Source organism: Macadamia integrifolia, chromosome 14 (assembly GCF_013358625.1).
Source record: "Macadamia integrifolia cultivar HAES 741 chromosome 14, SCU_Mint_v3, whole genome shotgun sequence".
Taxonomy (NCBI): Eukaryota; Viridiplantae; Streptophyta; class Magnoliopsida; order Proteales; family Proteaceae; genus Macadamia; species Macadamia integrifolia.
Window position 1 is genome coordinate 23,570,299 of NC_056570.1, and position 16,494 is coordinate 23,586,792.

The 16,494-nt window shown below is 37.2% G+C and overlaps 3 protein-coding genes and 1 long non-coding RNA gene across 5 annotated transcripts; 1 reads left to right on the top strand and 3 right to left on the bottom strand.

Moving 5' to 3' along the window:
* The first annotated feature begins 217 nt into the window (after window positions 1-217).
* LOC122061130 (probable glycerol-3-phosphate dehydrogenase [NAD(+)] 1, cytosolic) lies at window positions 218-4,750 on the top strand. The gene is made up of 5 exons (XM_042624325.1): window positions 218-1,399; window positions 2,321-2,542; window positions 2,734-2,981; window positions 3,823-3,962; window positions 4,104-4,750. Exons 1-5 carry the CDS (start codon window positions 742-744, stop codon window positions 4,225-4,227), a joined length of 1,392 nt encoding a protein of 463 aa, XP_042480259.1. The 5' UTR covers window positions 218-741; the 3' UTR covers window positions 4,228-4,750.
* Window positions 4,751-5,468: 718 nt separating this feature from the next.
* LOC122060743 (receptor-like protein EIX2) lies at window positions 5,469-7,030 on the bottom strand. The gene is made up of 3 exons (XM_042623845.1): window positions 6,384-7,030; window positions 6,015-6,242; window positions 5,469-5,616 (listed from the first exon to the last, which is right to left on the bottom strand). The coding sequence occupies exons 1-3, from the start codon at window positions 7,028-7,030 to the stop codon at window positions 5,469-5,471; spliced, it is 1,023 nt and encodes a 340-aa protein (XP_042479779.1).
* Window positions 7,031-7,243: 213 nt separating this feature from the next.
* Window positions 7,244-8,712, bottom strand: LOC122060744 (receptor-like protein EIX2). Its single transcript, XM_042623847.1, has 3 exons — window positions 8,443-8,712; window positions 7,704-8,178; window positions 7,244-7,545 (listed from the first exon to the last, which is right to left on the bottom strand). The coding sequence occupies exons 1-3, from the start codon at window positions 8,710-8,712 to the stop codon at window positions 7,244-7,246; spliced, it is 1,047 nt and encodes a 348-aa protein (XP_042479781.1).
* A 2,296-nt stretch (window positions 8,713-11,008) lies between these two features.
* Window positions 11,009-12,825, bottom strand: LOC122061121. 2 transcript variants are annotated; one of them, XR_006134562.1, is made up of 3 exons: window positions 12,437-12,825; window positions 12,211-12,352; window positions 11,009-11,324 (listed from the first exon to the last, which is right to left on the bottom strand). It is a non-coding gene; the product is annotated as an uncharacterized LOC122061121 (long non-coding RNA). The 2 variants fall into 2 exon arrangements; XR_006134561.1 differs by lacking the exon at window positions 11,009-11,324 and having other exon boundaries at window positions 11,972-12,352.
* Window positions 12,826-16,494: the final 3,669 nt, after the last annotated feature.

Consider the following 16,494-nt stretch of genomic DNA (forward strand, 5'->3'; position numbering starts at 1 on the left):
CTAACAATTCTTGTTGGTCATTCTTTTTCTCAATTGTCAACTATTTTTTTCTTCTTTTTTTGAGAAAAAGTTGAAGGAACCAACTACCAATTGTGACTGTAGTGACGCTTCTCAAACTTAAATTTGGAAACTTTTGTTGGGGTTTGTCTGAGACATGCAAAGATTGAAACTTTTGGTCGGGTTGGTTTTGGCTGAAAGGAATCGAAAAGGACAGTGATTGGTCCACGAAATTGATTTTCAGCGCTTTGGAGTGTCCCACACGGAATTTCGTTTTCTTATTTAATCATTGATGCTTCGTTGTTTTCTTCCCATCGTTGTTTAGTTTGGTTGGGTAGATGACCAGAACTGAAAACAGAGTTGTCATTTTGGAGGAGCCTTTGAAATCTTTGTTCTTAATTTCTTTTGAGGGAGAAGAGGATCTGTGATTGGTGAAGCAAGTAGCTCTGGTTTTGGTGAGATACCCATCAATAAAAAGATGATCTTTCACTGTTTTTGGTGATTCTCGAAAGATTTGAGCACTTGGGGTTGGCTGGGAGGTAAAAACCCATATAAATTTTAGACTTGGTGGTACCAAAATCTGGAGGAAAAAAAACTCAACGGATTTCTTAGCTGGAATCAACAGTGCTGAAAGTTTGATAGAGCCTAAAGGGAACCCTCAACGAAATCTATCTTTTTTATTCTTTAGAAGATTACAATCCATAGTTCATTTCTGATATTTGGGGTTTGGTTTTGCTATAGAAGATGGTTGCAAGTGTTGATTCCGTAGCAATTAAATTATATTCAAATGGGTCTGTTCAGAACTCTAATGGTGTGGAAGAGAAGCTTGATGAGCTTCGTCGCCTTTTGGGCAAAGCTGAATGTGACCTGCTAAAGATTGTGGGCGTTGGAGCAGGTGCTTGGGGTAGTGTATTTGCAGCCATGCTTCAAGACAGTTATGGTCATCTTAGAGAGAAGGTTCAAATCAGAATATGGAGAAGGCCTGGCAGGTCAGTTGATAGAGCCACTGCAGAACACCTCTTTGAAGTGATCAATTCAAGGGAGGATGTACTAAGGCGTCTGATCAGGCGTTGTGGATACTTAAAATATGTTGAAGCAAGATTAGGTGATCGAACATTGTATGCAGATGAGATTTTGAGAGATGGGTTCTGCTTGAACATGATTGAGACACCTCTGTGTCCTTTGAAAGTTGTGACCAACTTACAGGAGGCTGTGTGGGATGCTGATATTGTGATAAATGGGTTGCCATCAACTGAAACCCATGAGGTGTTTGAAGAGATCAGTAGGTATTGGAAGGAAAGAATCACTGTTCCCATCATCATTTCTCTGTCTAAGGGTATAGAAGCTGCATTGGAGTCTGTCCCGCACATAGTAACACCCACACAGATGATTTTTCGGGCAAGTAAGACTTCTATTTTTCTTAATTTCATCATTTTTGTTCTTTGATTTCAATGAATGATCTGTTTAGACATGTTTTATAGCTTACATTTTAAGGTCCTTTGTTGAATTCACCAGTGGATTTGCTTCTGTTGCTCTGTGGGAGCAAACTAAGTGCTTCTTATGGTGCCTGATTTTGTGAACACCCCTTGTTTAAGTCTAGTGATAATCTGAGCCTGAAGACCGCTATATCTGTGTCTATCTTATTATAAATTAGAAGACACACTGGCCCCAAAAAAAACATGAAAAAAGAAAGATTTGAATCAGAATTGATAAAAATGATTCCATGGCGCTCTCTTCGGAGGCATTTCTTTGATTGAGTGGTGAGTTAATGAAATCTCAGTCCTCTCTTGAACTAATGAAATTGATAATATTAGAGACTTCTTCCATTTATCATGAGGCTTCCTACTCGCGGCATGCAAAGCCAATATAAGTGAGCTTATGCTTCTCCAATTCTAATCACAGAAATGGTATGGCGGTCATAAGCCATGGTGTACCCCCGGTGTGAGAATGCACAGAGATTCATTGAAGTTATCATAATAATCAATAGTTCTGTTAACATATTTCCTCTTAGCATGATTTCATAGGCTTATAGTATAGAGATTTATGATTCCATATCTAGGAAAATATGACTAGTATTATCTAATCTACATCTTGACACATCAAGCACTTAACTTAGATGTGATATGTAGTTGTCATTCCTTGAGAAATCTTAAGATTTTGACATCCTCCATTGTTAATTTTTATCATTTTTATCCCTCTGCATAGGAAAATTTATTTATTACAAATTCTTTTCTTTGTATGTTGAATCTGTAAATTTTGTCCCTCTTGTGTGTCCTTTAACTTCAATTTCCTTCTAACTGAAGAACAAATGTGTGCCCTACAGCTAGAGTGCCCATGGAGAATATACTTTACCTTGGAGGACCAAATATTGCATCAGAGATCTACAACAAGGAGTATGCTAATGGTCGAATATGTGGATCTGAAAAGTGGAGGAAACCACTGGCTAAGTTTCTGAGGCAACCTCATTTCATTGTCTGGGATAACAGTGACCTTGTAACTCATGAAGTTATGGGGGGCTTAAAGAATGTATACGCTATTGGAGCTGGTAAGGTTTCAGTCTCTAATTATTCTTGATGGGACTTATCTAAATAATGAACCAAAATCTTGTGGATCAAACATGGTTCCTGTTCCTATCTGTCAATAGAAACATGGGTTTGTTATTTCTGGGATCATTAAGAACAATTATTAGTTTCAGAATTAACTTTATAGGATCACCTTCTTGAATTGGTTGAACAGGAATGGTTGCTGCTCTAACCAACGAGAGTGCTACCAGCAAATCAGTATATTTTGCACATTGTACGTCAGAGATGATATTCATTACTCATTTGTTAGCAGAAGAACCAGAGAAGCTTGCAGGGCCTTTGCTTGCTGACACTTATGTAACCCTGTTGAAAGGTCGTAATGCATGGTATGGTCAAATGTTAGCCAAGGGAGAATTAAGCCTAGATATGGGTGATAGCATCATAGGCAAGGGAATGATTCAGGTATGGATCCTGGTCCTAGTTCTTTCTTGAGTGCATCTATTCACATGGTATGATGTGTTAGTCTTGTACAGGTTGACTCTTAAAAAAGTTATAAAGGGCATACCCAGTGCATGAGGCTCCTGGAGTTTGGGGAGGGTCATAATGTACACAGCCTTACCCCCTGCTTCACGGAGAGGCTGTTTCCCAACTTGAACACGTGACCACTAGGTCGCAATTTTGACATTATAAAAGGGTCAATGCTAGTCCATAAAAAAATAATGAAAAAGGAATGGAGTCTTTTAGCTGATGCTATCATATGTACAGTATCCAGTATAGACATTTTGGGTGGTTGATATTATTTTTCCCCTAAAACAATTCTTCCCTATTTAGGTTTAATATATGAAGTCATGATTACCAATCTGCAAGTGGCCCAGAATTATTGATCAGTTGTCTTTTGTTGCAGTAGCTTCTAAATTTATATGTATTACAAAACTTTCATTTGGGTATGTATAAATAGTAACTGCCGACAAGATGGTCCATCCTACTTGGTGCATTAGCATGGAAAACTAGAGATATAAAATCTCTATTACACAACCATGTCACTTCATTGTGATTTACCTGTATGAGTCATCTTGGATCCTACATTATTTACCAAATGGAATTAGGAAGTTATACCAACCTGGCTAGTTGTGCCCACATTAAGAGATGGATATCATTGGACTTAAACAAATTCATATTTTTTCCACACATGCTTAGATTTTCTCTTGTGCACATGACCCCCCCGCCCCCCATTTTTTTTCCTTCTTTGTTTTTCTTATTTACAACTGAATCTAGAGTGCTTACTCTGCCTTGTATTGCTCAGGGAGTATCTGCTGTGGGAGCATTTTACCAACTACTAAGCCAGTCCAGCTTAAGTGTCTTACATCCTGAAGAGAACAAACCTGTTGCCCCAGTGGAACTTTGCCCAATCTTGAAGACCCTATACAAAATACTAATAACAAGGTAAAACAAGTTTATTCCTATTAATTTTTTTGTCATGATTGCCTTCGGAGTCAATTCTCTCTTGACTTTGTCAGCATGAAGTTGGCTGTGTATTCTATCCCGATTTATCTGACTAAGTGTTTGGTCTATTTGAATCTAAAGGGAGCTCCCATCACAGGCCATCCTTCAAGCATTGAGAGATGAAACCATGAATGATCCCCGTGATCGTATTGAGATTGCACAAAGCCATTGTTTTTATAGACCTTCACTCCTTGGGCAATCTTGATCAGCTGATACTCAACATAACGGGCAAAATTGATATGTAATCGATGCCCGTAGAAATAAGGATTGATAGCTGAGTGGAGATTGTGCTTGCGGATCTACAAGATGAATAAGAAGATTAGTGTTACGATACAGATCATGTATCTCAATTCGTTCATTTTTTCCCTGCTCTTTCAGTTTGTTTGTCTTTATAGTATCAGTTGTAAAAGGTTCAATTCATCAGTATATAATGTGCTATATTATTTTTCCCAATGGGAAAAAATGTGGCTCTGGTTCTGGATGGAAGTACTGGGGCATTAACCACCATTGCGGCACTAAAGCACTACATACCAGTCTTACAGCAGCCTCAGCGCAAGATATTCTATCTGGGATAAACTTAATCCAAAATAAGAGTATATAGTTATTATTTTTATTGATGGTTCTGTTTTGTACTAAAGGGTAACACACTTATCCTTGGAAAACAATTTTTTTCCTCAATTATTAATGTTTAAAACAACAATTTTCCTCATGAAAATTGAGGATTTCAATCTGCACAAGAGAAGCAAAGGTATTCTCAACTCATTTAAAGTATTGAACATATCAAGGATATTTATTCTTGAGATTATTATTTTTTTTTTTTTTTAAACAGTAATGAACTTGTAGTGAATCTCCCACTTCTGGAGATTTAAATGGTCAGAAAATTGAGAGATTTAGCCCATTTCCTTGAAAAAAAATGATCAATTCAGTCATGTATCATCAAACTAGAAGATGATGTTGACAATCTATTTGATCAAAAGTGCTTCTTCCAACACCTGTGAGGTTCAACAACAAAACCCAATAAACCAATGTGGATACTAAGATATCCTACTCCCATAATGAGGAACAGAGACATCATCTAGAACAATGAATACCTTAATAGTATCACATAAGGGAAGCTAAAGGAGAAAAATCTATCTGTTTATACTGCAAATTAGGTACCTTTACACATATATCCTCAATCCAATCTCTTTTGGGTCAATAATCTCTACCATCTATGGAGGGCTTTTGAAGGAAACTACAATCAAAGAAAATAAACAAGGAATGCAAAGATGTGAATGATTAGCTTCATTACAAAATTAATTGTTCCTTTGCAGCATAATTCAGAAGCACTCCTCTGGACCTGATTGCAATAACATCAGGGCTCAGGCTATATGGAGAATGTCAAAAAGGGCTCAAAACAGCTTGATTTGACATGTTGGATCTCCAAATCCTTCACCTAATCACCTGTTATAAATCTTCTTCTGGAAACCAAACACCAAAGTTTGTGTTTCCTTCAAGAACATCCAATACAAATGCAGCTGTTGCAGTTCCCACCGATCTATAAACCATTATCCTGGTGTTAATCTCTGGCTTAGAATCAGAGTATACAACTATCCTAGAGAGTGACACCAACAGAATAGAACTTGAAAACATGATTTCATGAAACTTAAATCTTGGGAATTTTTTTTCTAATTTCTCCAAGGCAGGTTTCCGCGCGCGCACACACACACACACACACACACACACACACACACACACACACACACACACACACACACACACACACAGATTCTACAAAACCAATGAAACACTCATGTAGAATATGCTATTGTTGATTGTCATTAACAAATACGACATTGATCAGACTATGGAATCTTGCTACATTTGATGGTTTAGCCAAACCCATTACTCAAAAACTGAAAATATGCGATTCTCCAAGATTTTTTAAACAGTAAGGGACCTCGTACAACCCAAAATCCCACCACAAAACCCAAGGTCATGCTGATATAAAACTGTTCCATTTGAAACACACTACCTTCATCTGTTCTTCCATGCCCATCTTCAGTACAATTCAGTGTGAGTGGAGGTCCACAGAGTTCTGGGTTTCCCATAAAGCTGGATGCATCAAAGCTTTGGAGTTGGGTACTCAATGGAATACTACCTGACAAATTGTTATATGACAAGTGCAAGATACTCAAAAATGTTAGCTTTGACATGCTTTGAGGAATTTCACCAGAGAGTCTGTTAATTGATAAATCCAAAGATTCCAATAATTTCATGTCCCCAATCTTCTCAGGAATGTTTCCAGTCAAATGATTTCTTGATAAGTTCAACGATCGCAACCTAAGAAGACTTGTTAATTATTTGGGAATCTCTCCTGACAAATCATCGTCTGAAAGGTCCATGCTCATTAGAAGGTTAAGATTATAGATAAACTCAAGCTCATTTCCTTTGATAATCAGCCATACCTCCTCTACATGACCTGCATAATCTGGTAACTGAGAGTAAGGAACAAGTACTTCACATGAGGGCTGAGAGACACTTGTAGCTTCATATGATACCTTTTCTTTGGCCAAAGCACTGAAATTGCTGAAGCATTGAGGTATGGTTCCTGAAAGTTTGTTATGAGCAAGGTCCAGGATTTGAAGTGATGACAGGTTACAAAGTTCTGATGGAATGCTACCACCAAAATTGTTTGAATTTAAGACTAGAACTATTAGCTTCACTAAGCATTCCCCTAACCACATCGGTATGTTTCCAGAAAACTCATTCTTATCGAGGTCAATGATCTGCGACTCAGTGCAATTTTGCAGAGATGAAGGAAGTTCACCAGAAAGATGATTATTGGGCAAATGCAGTGATTGAAGCCCAGACAGAGAACCCAAAGAGCTTGGAACAGTCCCAGTGAAATTATTGTTTCCCAAATTTATGGCTTCCAATGAATTCCAATACATCCAACAATCAGGGATCTCTTCAGATAAGAGATTGTTTGAGAGATCAAGAAGCTTCAAGTTGCTTGGTTCATTCATCTCTTGACAAAGAAAATTGGACATAGATCCAGAAAAGGAATTGTTAGAAAGATCTAGCTGGTGAACATTGGAAGAGAAATGTGGTAGTGGGCCCTTGAGTTTGTTGGAACTTAAAAATATCGAGTAATCATAATAAATTTTCAGTTTTCTTGGGAGTTCACCATGTATCTGATTGTAGGAGAGATTCAAATATGAAATTTGTGAAGATAAGTTTCAAAACCAAGTTGGAATTTCATCAGAAATTCCCGTGGAAGATAAATCTAGGTAAGAGATGCTCTTCTGAGTTTGAAGCCATCCTGGAAACTGAGGTCCTACATGCCATGATCTCATTTGTATGTCTTGAAGTTGGAAAGGAGGAATCCAATCAGAGCTAACTTTCAAAATCAATGAAGTTGAAGATGCATAGAATGCTTTCAATCTAGTGAGATTGGCAAAGTGAACCTCAGACACCTCACCTTCCAAGGAATTATGAGAGATGTATAATTCCCCAAGTTGTGAAAGATTTCCAAAACTTTCTGGAATAGATCCATTCAATTGATTACCAGGAAGATATAATATTCTTAATGATGACAATCTTCCTATGAGCTGCCATATCCCAATTGATTAGGCAAAGAACCTAAAAGATACAATTCCTGCAACTTGCAAAGATTTCCCAATGTTGCTGGTCTCTCACCTTCAAGCTCATTGCCCCAAAGATAGAGCCTTGTAATTGAAGTTAGGTTACCAACCACACTTGTAATTGAACCTCTCAAATTGTTATCAGAGATGTCAAGGGTTACAAGACTTCTCAAATTATACAACCAATCAGGTATGGTAGAATTAAAATTGTTTTCTGAGAGGTCTAGGATCTTCAGCGAAGTCATGTTCTGAAGACCAACAGGTATTGGACCATAAAAAGAATTCCAGCTCAATTCAAGCGAAACGAGGCTCGGAATACTGAACAACCAGTCAGGAGCTAATGAATTGAAATTGTTTTCCAAAAGGTCAATGATGGTGAGTGATGAAAAGTTAACAAGTTGAGCAGGAAGATCATGAATTGGATTAAGCTCACAAGATGATAAGAATAAATCCCTTAAAGAAGGAAGCTTATTCAATACCTGTAGGTAATCAGTTGAGTTACTGAGATTAATTCCACTCATGTCAAGGTACTGTAGAAAAGAAAGATGAAAAAGCCATAGCAAACTATTAGCATGTAATCCAGTACCACCATAAGATTAAAGAAAAGAATTTGTATTGAGATCAAGATAATGCAAACTAGATAGATTCCCTAGTTGATGAGGAACTATTCCACCAAAACCAGCATTAGAGATGTTAAGATATCTCATGCTCTTAAGGGAACCAAGGAACTTAGAAATCCGAATTGTTGGTGTACGATGTCTTGTATTTTAGATGCAGTTTAATCCAGTGAGTACTGGTACAGAGGCCCCAACAGAACAGAATGGTGGTCCTGCTTTGACAACATGTCCTGTTCTGTTATTGCAACTAACTCCTTTCCATGTGCAACAGTCTTCACCAATCCAAGATGAGAGCCAATTTGTTGGATCTTTAAGACCCTTCTTAAAGCTGAGAAGGGCTTGTTTCTCTGCCTTACTACAAACCACTGCTGTGTTTGTACTACTAACACTAGAGATGGTGGTTTGTATGCATAGGAACATAAGCAAGAGAACCTCAAAACTTTTCATGATTAAAAAACTAAGAACAGGGTATGAAAAAAGAAGGAAAACTTGAATAACTTGATATATGAATTGCCAGAGAATGCATTAGTTTCAGATAATTTATAGGCAAATGAAGATTTTTACTGGTTGATTGGGAAGGAGTTGGAAGTAAAACTAGTTTACAAGAGTTGCTAGGAAAGTAGAATTAAATGGTCAAAAATCAAAGGCCATAAAGTCAACAGTCTTGGATCCACAGACACTGGAGTCAAGAACCCCAGTTTTTACTTTTTCTTTACCCAAACTTCCTTGCATCTTCTTCCTAGGACTTGTGGTGATAGAGTACAAACCATAGTTGGTAGGTTAATGAATTCATCAGATTCGAGTTCAATTGATTTTCCCCTTGAATCTGTGTTCATAAATACCGAGAGTTAATCTCACATTAGTTCACTATCGGCCCTAATTGATTTTGATTGGGCCGGGTTAGTCCTGATTTTTGTTAAGGTTGGGCTGATCTTGATTGACTCTATTTTTGTGATTTGTGTCACATATATTAAAAAACATTTAAAAAATAATATATCAGTAGCACAAATAAAATTATGAAATACAGCATAATAATAAATTTTTAGGACATCTAAACATAAAAATCAATTATTCAAATTTTATTGTTTTAAATAAAAGGATACAATAATAACCTTAAAATATATTATATATATATCATGGTTAAAACCAAGACCAGTTTGGGCTGGGTCTAGGCCTCAATCAAGCCCAGCCCCACCTTGACCCAGGGTCAATGACTCAATGTTTTTCAACCCTAACCCACCCTCAGTGTCAAAAAATCTTAGAGCAAGCCTTGTTGAGGCTCAAGGTGAGTTCAAGGCATCAGGGCAAAACTTACACCCATTGTGATACTTAGAGCAAACCTTAGTGCTAAGGATGCCAATTTATGACCGAAACTAGAAACCGGACCGGGACCAACCCACCAAGAACTGAACTGTCCCATCCATTAAGTTATTGTTCCGGATTTGGATCTAAATCTGGAAATGATTAATAAATTGGATGGGTCGATTTTGGGATGGGATTCCCACTAGTTGTAGAACATTAGAACATTGACATAGGCTAGAACTAGAACCGCACCAAGATCCATTTCAAACTTGCATTTGATCATATATTTGGTGCTGGTGATGTGGATTTTTGGAATTGTTGATTTATTGGTATGCAAATGAAGATTTTCTTGTTAAGTATTTTGGTTCCTATTTCTACTTGAATGCTTATGGTTAGATGGATATTTGATTATTTGTATGCTTGAGAATAAATATTATTTATTTGTATAGTTCGGAATGGATACTATATTATATGCTTACATAAAAAATTTTAGAATTTTGGACACCATAATAGTTCTTGGAACCAAAACTGTGCCACCCATTACTAAACAGTCTGAATCCAAATCCTCTACAGCTAGCAGTGAGGTGTGGTGAATATCAGACAGCTGAGAGCATCTGGGTAAGCGTCCCAAGGGACTCCCAATCACCAATGCTCACTGCACCCAAGCAGCGGCTGCAGATGATGTTCACATAAACAGTCTTGAATCTCAGATTGGAACCAATTATCGAAATTTTTACAGTCCAATGGTTGGCTGTTCATGGACTGGCTGTACCTCAAGAGATGGAATAGATAGGGCTCCACAAGTTGTTAATTCACCACTGGGGAATTCACACGAAAGGGAACAAGGAATTACCTTTTATGTCTAAAACTGATTAGGAATTAGACCCATTACCCAAAATCGGACCAGTTTACAACCTTGCGTAGTGCAAGTGAGAAGATTACACTTTCCCGACACCTTGGTTAACAGAAAAAAAAAGAAGATTACACTTAGTTTGCCATGCGGAAGGCTTATGTGGTAAATACTAGTTTTGGAAATCTATGGAATTAGCCATCTGTTTTATTCTTTTTGTAGAACTTCTGTTTGTCCCCAGAGCTTCAGTCTCGGTGGACATACCATGTAGTAGAATTAGGTGTGTCATTTATGAAACCTCTCTTGATATGCCATCCACCAAACCAATTTCCCAGGGTTTTCTTGAATGTATAAATAATATCATTTCAAAAAAAAATCATATATGACATGTGAGAATCATGTTTTGTAAAAATTACATCCACTCTCATTTTGAGTGATGGTGTTAAGTTAAAGATTTAGAAATAGGAAAAGACAATACTAACACTTATATAAATTCTATATAATTCATCCCTTATTATTGAAACCTCGTCTACTTACATGTACTCCATTAAAGACCTGCAAGACAATCGCCCCATTGAAGATGGTGAAGCAGAGAAGAAGAGTTAAAGTTTATCTTTATTTCTGTTTTAGAGTGATAGAGTCAAATTATGTTTCACTTTTAAATTAGGAATAGGTTTTGATGGATTCGTTTTGCTTAATTTATATAAAGCAGATTGTACCCAACAATTTAGTTGGATTTTGGAAATTGAATAAAGTTTGTTGAACAGTGCTACCAAGAGTTGTGGTGTGTAAATCTGTTTGGTTCTCCTCTGGTAATCTCTCTTTCATCTCACTTTTTCGATTTCTTCTTCTTTCTCCTTTAATCTGTCCTACCCTTGCCTTTGCTATACTCTGTTTCCAGTGGTACCTGCAACCAGATATGAATCAATTCCAACCATCCTTCAACAGTACAGTATCAATTGAACTAGTTTGTCATTATGATGTGTCTAGTTATCTCACATTTTCGCTTATATAACAGTTTTACTAATCCAAAATCATCCTCTGGTGGCAATTAAAACAACACAGTACAAATAACTCAAAACCTTCACCTTTCTGGAGCTCCCTTTGGTTGCAAGATGAACTAAAGGGAAAGAAAATGAAGTTCTCATACCTTAAATATATACTCCAGATCATTCCATACTTAATAATTAAATTTTAATTTATTTTGCATCCAAAATCTTTTGTTATTAAGATGTAAAATAAAAATTACAAGTAAAATATATTATTACTAGATATTATTAAAAAAAAATTAACTAGTTTATACATTCACATCAAATAATGATTACAAAAATTTCTTTCTTTAAGTTTGAAACCATTTCACTTCGTTTTTCTTCTCCTTTTCCTTTGAATTTCACTTGCAACCAAACATAAGACACCTAGAGATATCTAATTTTGAAAATGTCTTTATGTCATCTTCCATTCTACATTAATATGTAGAGTGGGAGAACAAGGAAGTCCTAAAAGTAAGTTGGGTAAGTAAATATTGCTCTTTAACTTGCCAAAAGAGTTGTAAGATGTAGAAAACCTGTCAAACTCCCTGAACATTTAACCTCATGAGATAATGTCACCTAGTTCCAGTGTAAACAATGGTTTCTAAGTTCCATTAATTATACATAAACAGAGTCTTAATTACTGATCCTGAACAGGGTTTGTTTTCTATTTTCCTGATTCCCTCTTTCTGGGTAGTAGTATTGCATTGTACTCATTCCTCAACCTGTCATATATTTCTCTTAATGCTTTGAAGGTCTCCTTACAGTCATCTGGAATCTCCTTTAAGTTCTTCAAATGATGCTTCACTAACTCAATTTCTGTCTTTAGTTCTTGAATCTTTGATGATTTCTCCCCATACATTTGCTGTAGTTTCTCCGACTCAGACATTTCTTCTGGCTGATTTTCCTAACAGAGATGTAGATTTAACATTTATCAACTCATAGTGATGAATATAAAACCAGCAGAGGAGAGAGAGAGAGAGAGAGAGACCTTAAGGATTGGATGGAGTCCTAACTTCCTTGAATGAACTGACACCCTCCATGATTTCCCAACCTCTGGAAGACATTCTTGAGCAGTAAAGCCATTTTGTTAATTAATGGCAGTGTTACCTTCCTAGTCCTAGCCTCTTGATTGGTTGTGGCTCAGAAAGCACAATTTGATTCTGATAATCCTACAGTGCTGCAAGTGCTATACTTTGCTTTATATGCTTTTCTGAACAAGTTAAGAAGATACAGTCCTGAACCCAGAAGCAGATACAATAAGAATAAATGAAAAATACCCAAACTGAAGCCAAAAAGAGAAAACCCAAGTGGATGAAGGGCCCAGGTCTCCAGTCATTTTCCCAAGCTAGTCCAAAAGTAAAGAAAAAAATATGCCACGTGGTGTATCATTTTGGGCCCCACTGAACTTAGGTCTAGAAATAGATTGCAGCTAAAGATTACAGAAATTCCTTATAGGGTGGAACCTGCAGGTCCTGTAGTACCTTAGCTATCACTTCCACCACCACATGATGGACTGAGCAATCTTGTACAGAGAGAGAAGGGAAGTTAATTCTTGTGGACACAGAGCATAGGTCAGTCTCAGGATCAATATAGGCCAAGCCTAGCTAAGGGTCTCTTCTGTTGTGTGGTAACCCTCATAAGTCATTTCAGTGAGAATCTATGCATGAAGTTTTGTACTTGTAGACGCTGTTCTGAAAATGGGAGGGGCCACAGCCCATATAATGATTATGGACGACAGCCTACATATCCACTGTTTAGGGTTATGAGTTACATTGAGTATTGGGACATAGACCCTAGTCGAGTGAGATTTAGGATTGGGGTATTGAGACTTACTGATGAACTCTATCCTAGAACCATCCAATTGGAATCTTCTACTACAAAGATGGGAAGGGTAGACCCTAGCTTCTCCAGCCATGGTTCTAGATTCCAATCCAAGTACAGCTTTTGCACAGGGTCTAATACACTTCTGAAGGCCAGTCAACAAGTAGGTAAAAGACCTGAAAGAATAGAACCCAGAGGACACCGTACGATAAGAATCTTTCTTGGGCAGCAGAAGAAGAATAGAAGATACATGATCATTGTGAATGATTTTGTAAACCATTCGGGAAGTTCAGATAAACAGACCTTAAAATGGAACTCTGTTCATTGATTTCTCTGTATGTGTGTGTCTTCTTCCTTCTTTCTTTTTCTTCTTTTCTCTCTTTCTTTCCACATGGACTGTAGTAGAAGAGTCCAATCTATATGTGATTCTGCAACCACAAAACAAAAAAGCCCTTATGCACTTCACATTTCGCTCAACTTCAGAGAGTTCTTGTGAGTTCTGAGCATCACAACGTTGGTCAGAGAATTACCCTAATTCCAAGGAAATCTGTGCAGACTCTTGCAGAACCAATGTGCATTCTCTCTGCAGAGATTTGCACTTCCATCTCTCTCTTGTTATATATAGCGGCAAGTGTTTGCACATGTACATAGGGGTGTGCAGTCTTAGGTAAGGGCACAGTGATGATTGTACACCTTTGTGTCTATGACGTAGTGGATTCTCAACTGATTGAAAAGTTGTATCCCATATAGTAGCTTGTTGGATTTAGTGGTTTTTTTTCTAGATCAGATGATAAATTGATTCCATTTTCTAAATGGGTTAATGAATAAGGTAAAGAATTTTGGGTGATTGAACCAAGTTGAATTCAAAAGCATGAGAATTCAAGTGCCAATGAGTTGACGTAGTGACCTCTTCCTCTGTGGCTTTCCTCCAGGGAGAGAGAATTAATTTTACCCGAAAAAAAAAAAGAGAGAATTAATGAGTTTTTCCATTGGAAAAAGAGAATTAGTAGTTTCTCTCTACAATGAATGAAGAAAGAGAGTAAGTGGAGGAGTTTAGAGTCTTCTTTTTTAAACAAGTGGAAAAATAGTGGTTAGTTGTTAAAGTTAGTAAGGTAGATGGAGTGATCAACAAGAAAAGAGAGAGAGAGGTGGTGTCATTCTTCCAATAGAAAAAGGAGAGAGAGAATTAGCGAGATTTCTCTAAGAGAAAAACAATGTTGTTGAGTCTACAAAATTAGAGAATGCCTACCAATGTGGGTAGTGATGATCCAAGTGCGTTGATCCAAGTAAAAGCCAAGCTGTGAGGATTCTTGTGAGTCAAGAAATACAATGTCATGCATATATGTAAAGTGACTAAGCAAGAAATTAAGATGAGAATGTAGAGTGAATGGGAGTAACGAAATCATGGATTTAGTTCTCGGTATCGGTCTCTGGCAATACCGATTCAATCCAGATTGGTATCAGACAGGATCGGTGCATATCGATCATTTTTGCCCCTTGCTTTTCAGAAAAAATACATTTTTTTTACTGTTTTACCCTGAAACGATACAGATAACCAATCCGGATCGATCAAGGATTGGAGATCAGTCTCAACTGATACTGATACGATAAGATTAATACGAGACTGATACTTGAAACCATGAATGCAATGCAACGCCTGAACAAATGACTTAGGTCCCAAATTTGACATCTAAATAATATCTACTGCCGTCTCCTAATTAACTATTTAAATTTATCCAATTGACATGCCACATGGAAAAATAGAGATGCAATGATTGGATTTTCCACCAAGTCTTCAGGGCATGCATCCATATACTCCACATTGCCTTCTCTATAGAAGTGTCAAATGACTTATAAATGATCATGTTGGACAGTTAGTAGCCATCCTGAAGGCTTTGTTGGAAGAGTTGGTACCAATTGCTTAATGGTCAAGGATTTGAAAGGCTGGTATATATAACGACCTGATTTTCCTTCAGTCACGGTCAAGGGAGACCGAGGCCTTTGAAAAATGTTGAGAGGATATCACACAACAATTGGTGAGGTAGTATTGACCAAATAGGAGCATAGACATTTATCGCCATTGATATCCGTCACCCACTATAAAAAAGACTTTTTCCTCTATACGAAAGGTAAGGTACTATTGACCATTTGTAAATAGGAGGGCAGACATTATGGCCATTGAGTTTCTTTACCCATTGTGAAAGGAAAACTCTCTCCCGTTTCTGAAAAGGTGGGTGACTACCGGCCATTCATGAAACAGAGAGCAGAAAACTTTTTCCTATACATGAAAGGACGTCCTTGAAAACATTCGTAAATAGGGGCACAGCCATATATGGCCATAGAGAATTTATGGTCAGGCGTGGCCTCTTTCCCCCTTCTAAGTTGCAATCTTTTCCTCCTATTGATTAATAAAAAGCCAAGGACATGCCCAAAACTCTGAATATTCCATTTCAAAATCATTAATAAAAACAAGGGAAAAGGTCTCTAAGCCCGTCTCTCTCTCTCTCTCTCTCTCTCTCTCTCTCTCTCTCTCTCTCTCTCTCTCTCTCCCTCCCTCTTGACATGACCTCCTCGTTGCCTTTTACACTTCATTGGTGTGTTCACCTATGTCTCTAAAAGGTCTATGATGTATGTTTAACTCTAGAAGGTCTATGAGGTATTATGAAGCCCTCTCTAATATCAGAGCAGGTCCCAAAAAAAAATAATATTAATGAGGAAGAAAAAATACTACCCACTAGCATGTCTACAGTCTACACCTACACAGCAGATACAAGAAAGAACAGACTGAAGATGCTCGCACATGTCCTCCCATTGGGTGTGCCAGTGGCATGTACCTGTGCCTGCGGATAGCATTCCCTTGGCTGTTTACTGACAGAGATCTTTGCTGCTTCTACACGACAATTTGGTTGCTAATGCTTTCATCCAAGTATTTTCCAACAAACATTAAGCTATTAAGTATAACATTAATGAATGACGATGTGTTAAAGTATCAATATCATGTAACATACTGGAAAACTGGTTTTAAAAGACGTATCGAAGAGACGCTAAATACAATTCGAATATGCAATATTGATATGCTTGTGAATTGCAAGAATGCAAACCTTTATACCATAAAAAAATAATAATAAAAACAAAAATAAAAAACTGGGATTTCTATGTTTTGGCAGTCTACCAGTATTGTGTCGGCTCAATACAACTCTGTATATAGATATTTTTATGTATCAG

Bases quoted from the DNA above. Each gene is read 5' to 3' on its own strand.
- LOC122061130 (XM_042624325.1), top strand. From the start codon at position 742: ATGGTTGCAAGTGTTGATTCCGTAGCAATTAAATTATATTCAAATGGG. The intron at 1,400-2,320 runs GTAAGACTTCTA...TGTGCCCTACAG, and splicing joins ACAGATGATTTTTCGGGCAA to CTAGAGTGCCCATGGAGAAT. The intron at 3,963-4,103 runs GTAAAACAAGTT...TTGAATCTAAAG, and splicing joins TACAAAATACTAATAACAAG to GGAGCTCCCATCACAGGCCA.
- LOC122060743 (XM_042623845.1), bottom strand. From the start codon at position 7,030: ATGAATGAACCAAGCAACTTGAAGCTTCTTGATCTCTCAAACAATCTC. The intron at 6,243-6,383 runs GTCAGGAGAGAT...ATCAATTAACAG, and splicing joins GACCTTTCAGACGATGATTT to ACTCTCTGGTGAAATTCCTC. The intron at 5,617-6,014 runs GTTTTATATCAG...GTCACTCTCTAG, and splicing joins AGTGTGTTTCAAATGGAACA to GATAGTTGTATACTCTGATT.
- LOC122060744 (XM_042623847.1), bottom strand. From the start codon at position 8,712: ATGAAAAGTTTTGAGGTTCTCTTGCTTATGTTCCTATGCATACAAACC. The intron at 8,179-8,442 runs GTACTCACTGGA...TCTTTTCTACAG, and splicing joins CTGTTGGGGCCTCTGTACCA to TACCTTGACATGAGTGGAAT. The intron at 7,546-7,703 runs GTGAGAGACCAG...GATCTATTCCAG, and splicing joins TTGGGGCAATGAGCTTGAAG to AAAGTTTTGGAAATCTTTCA.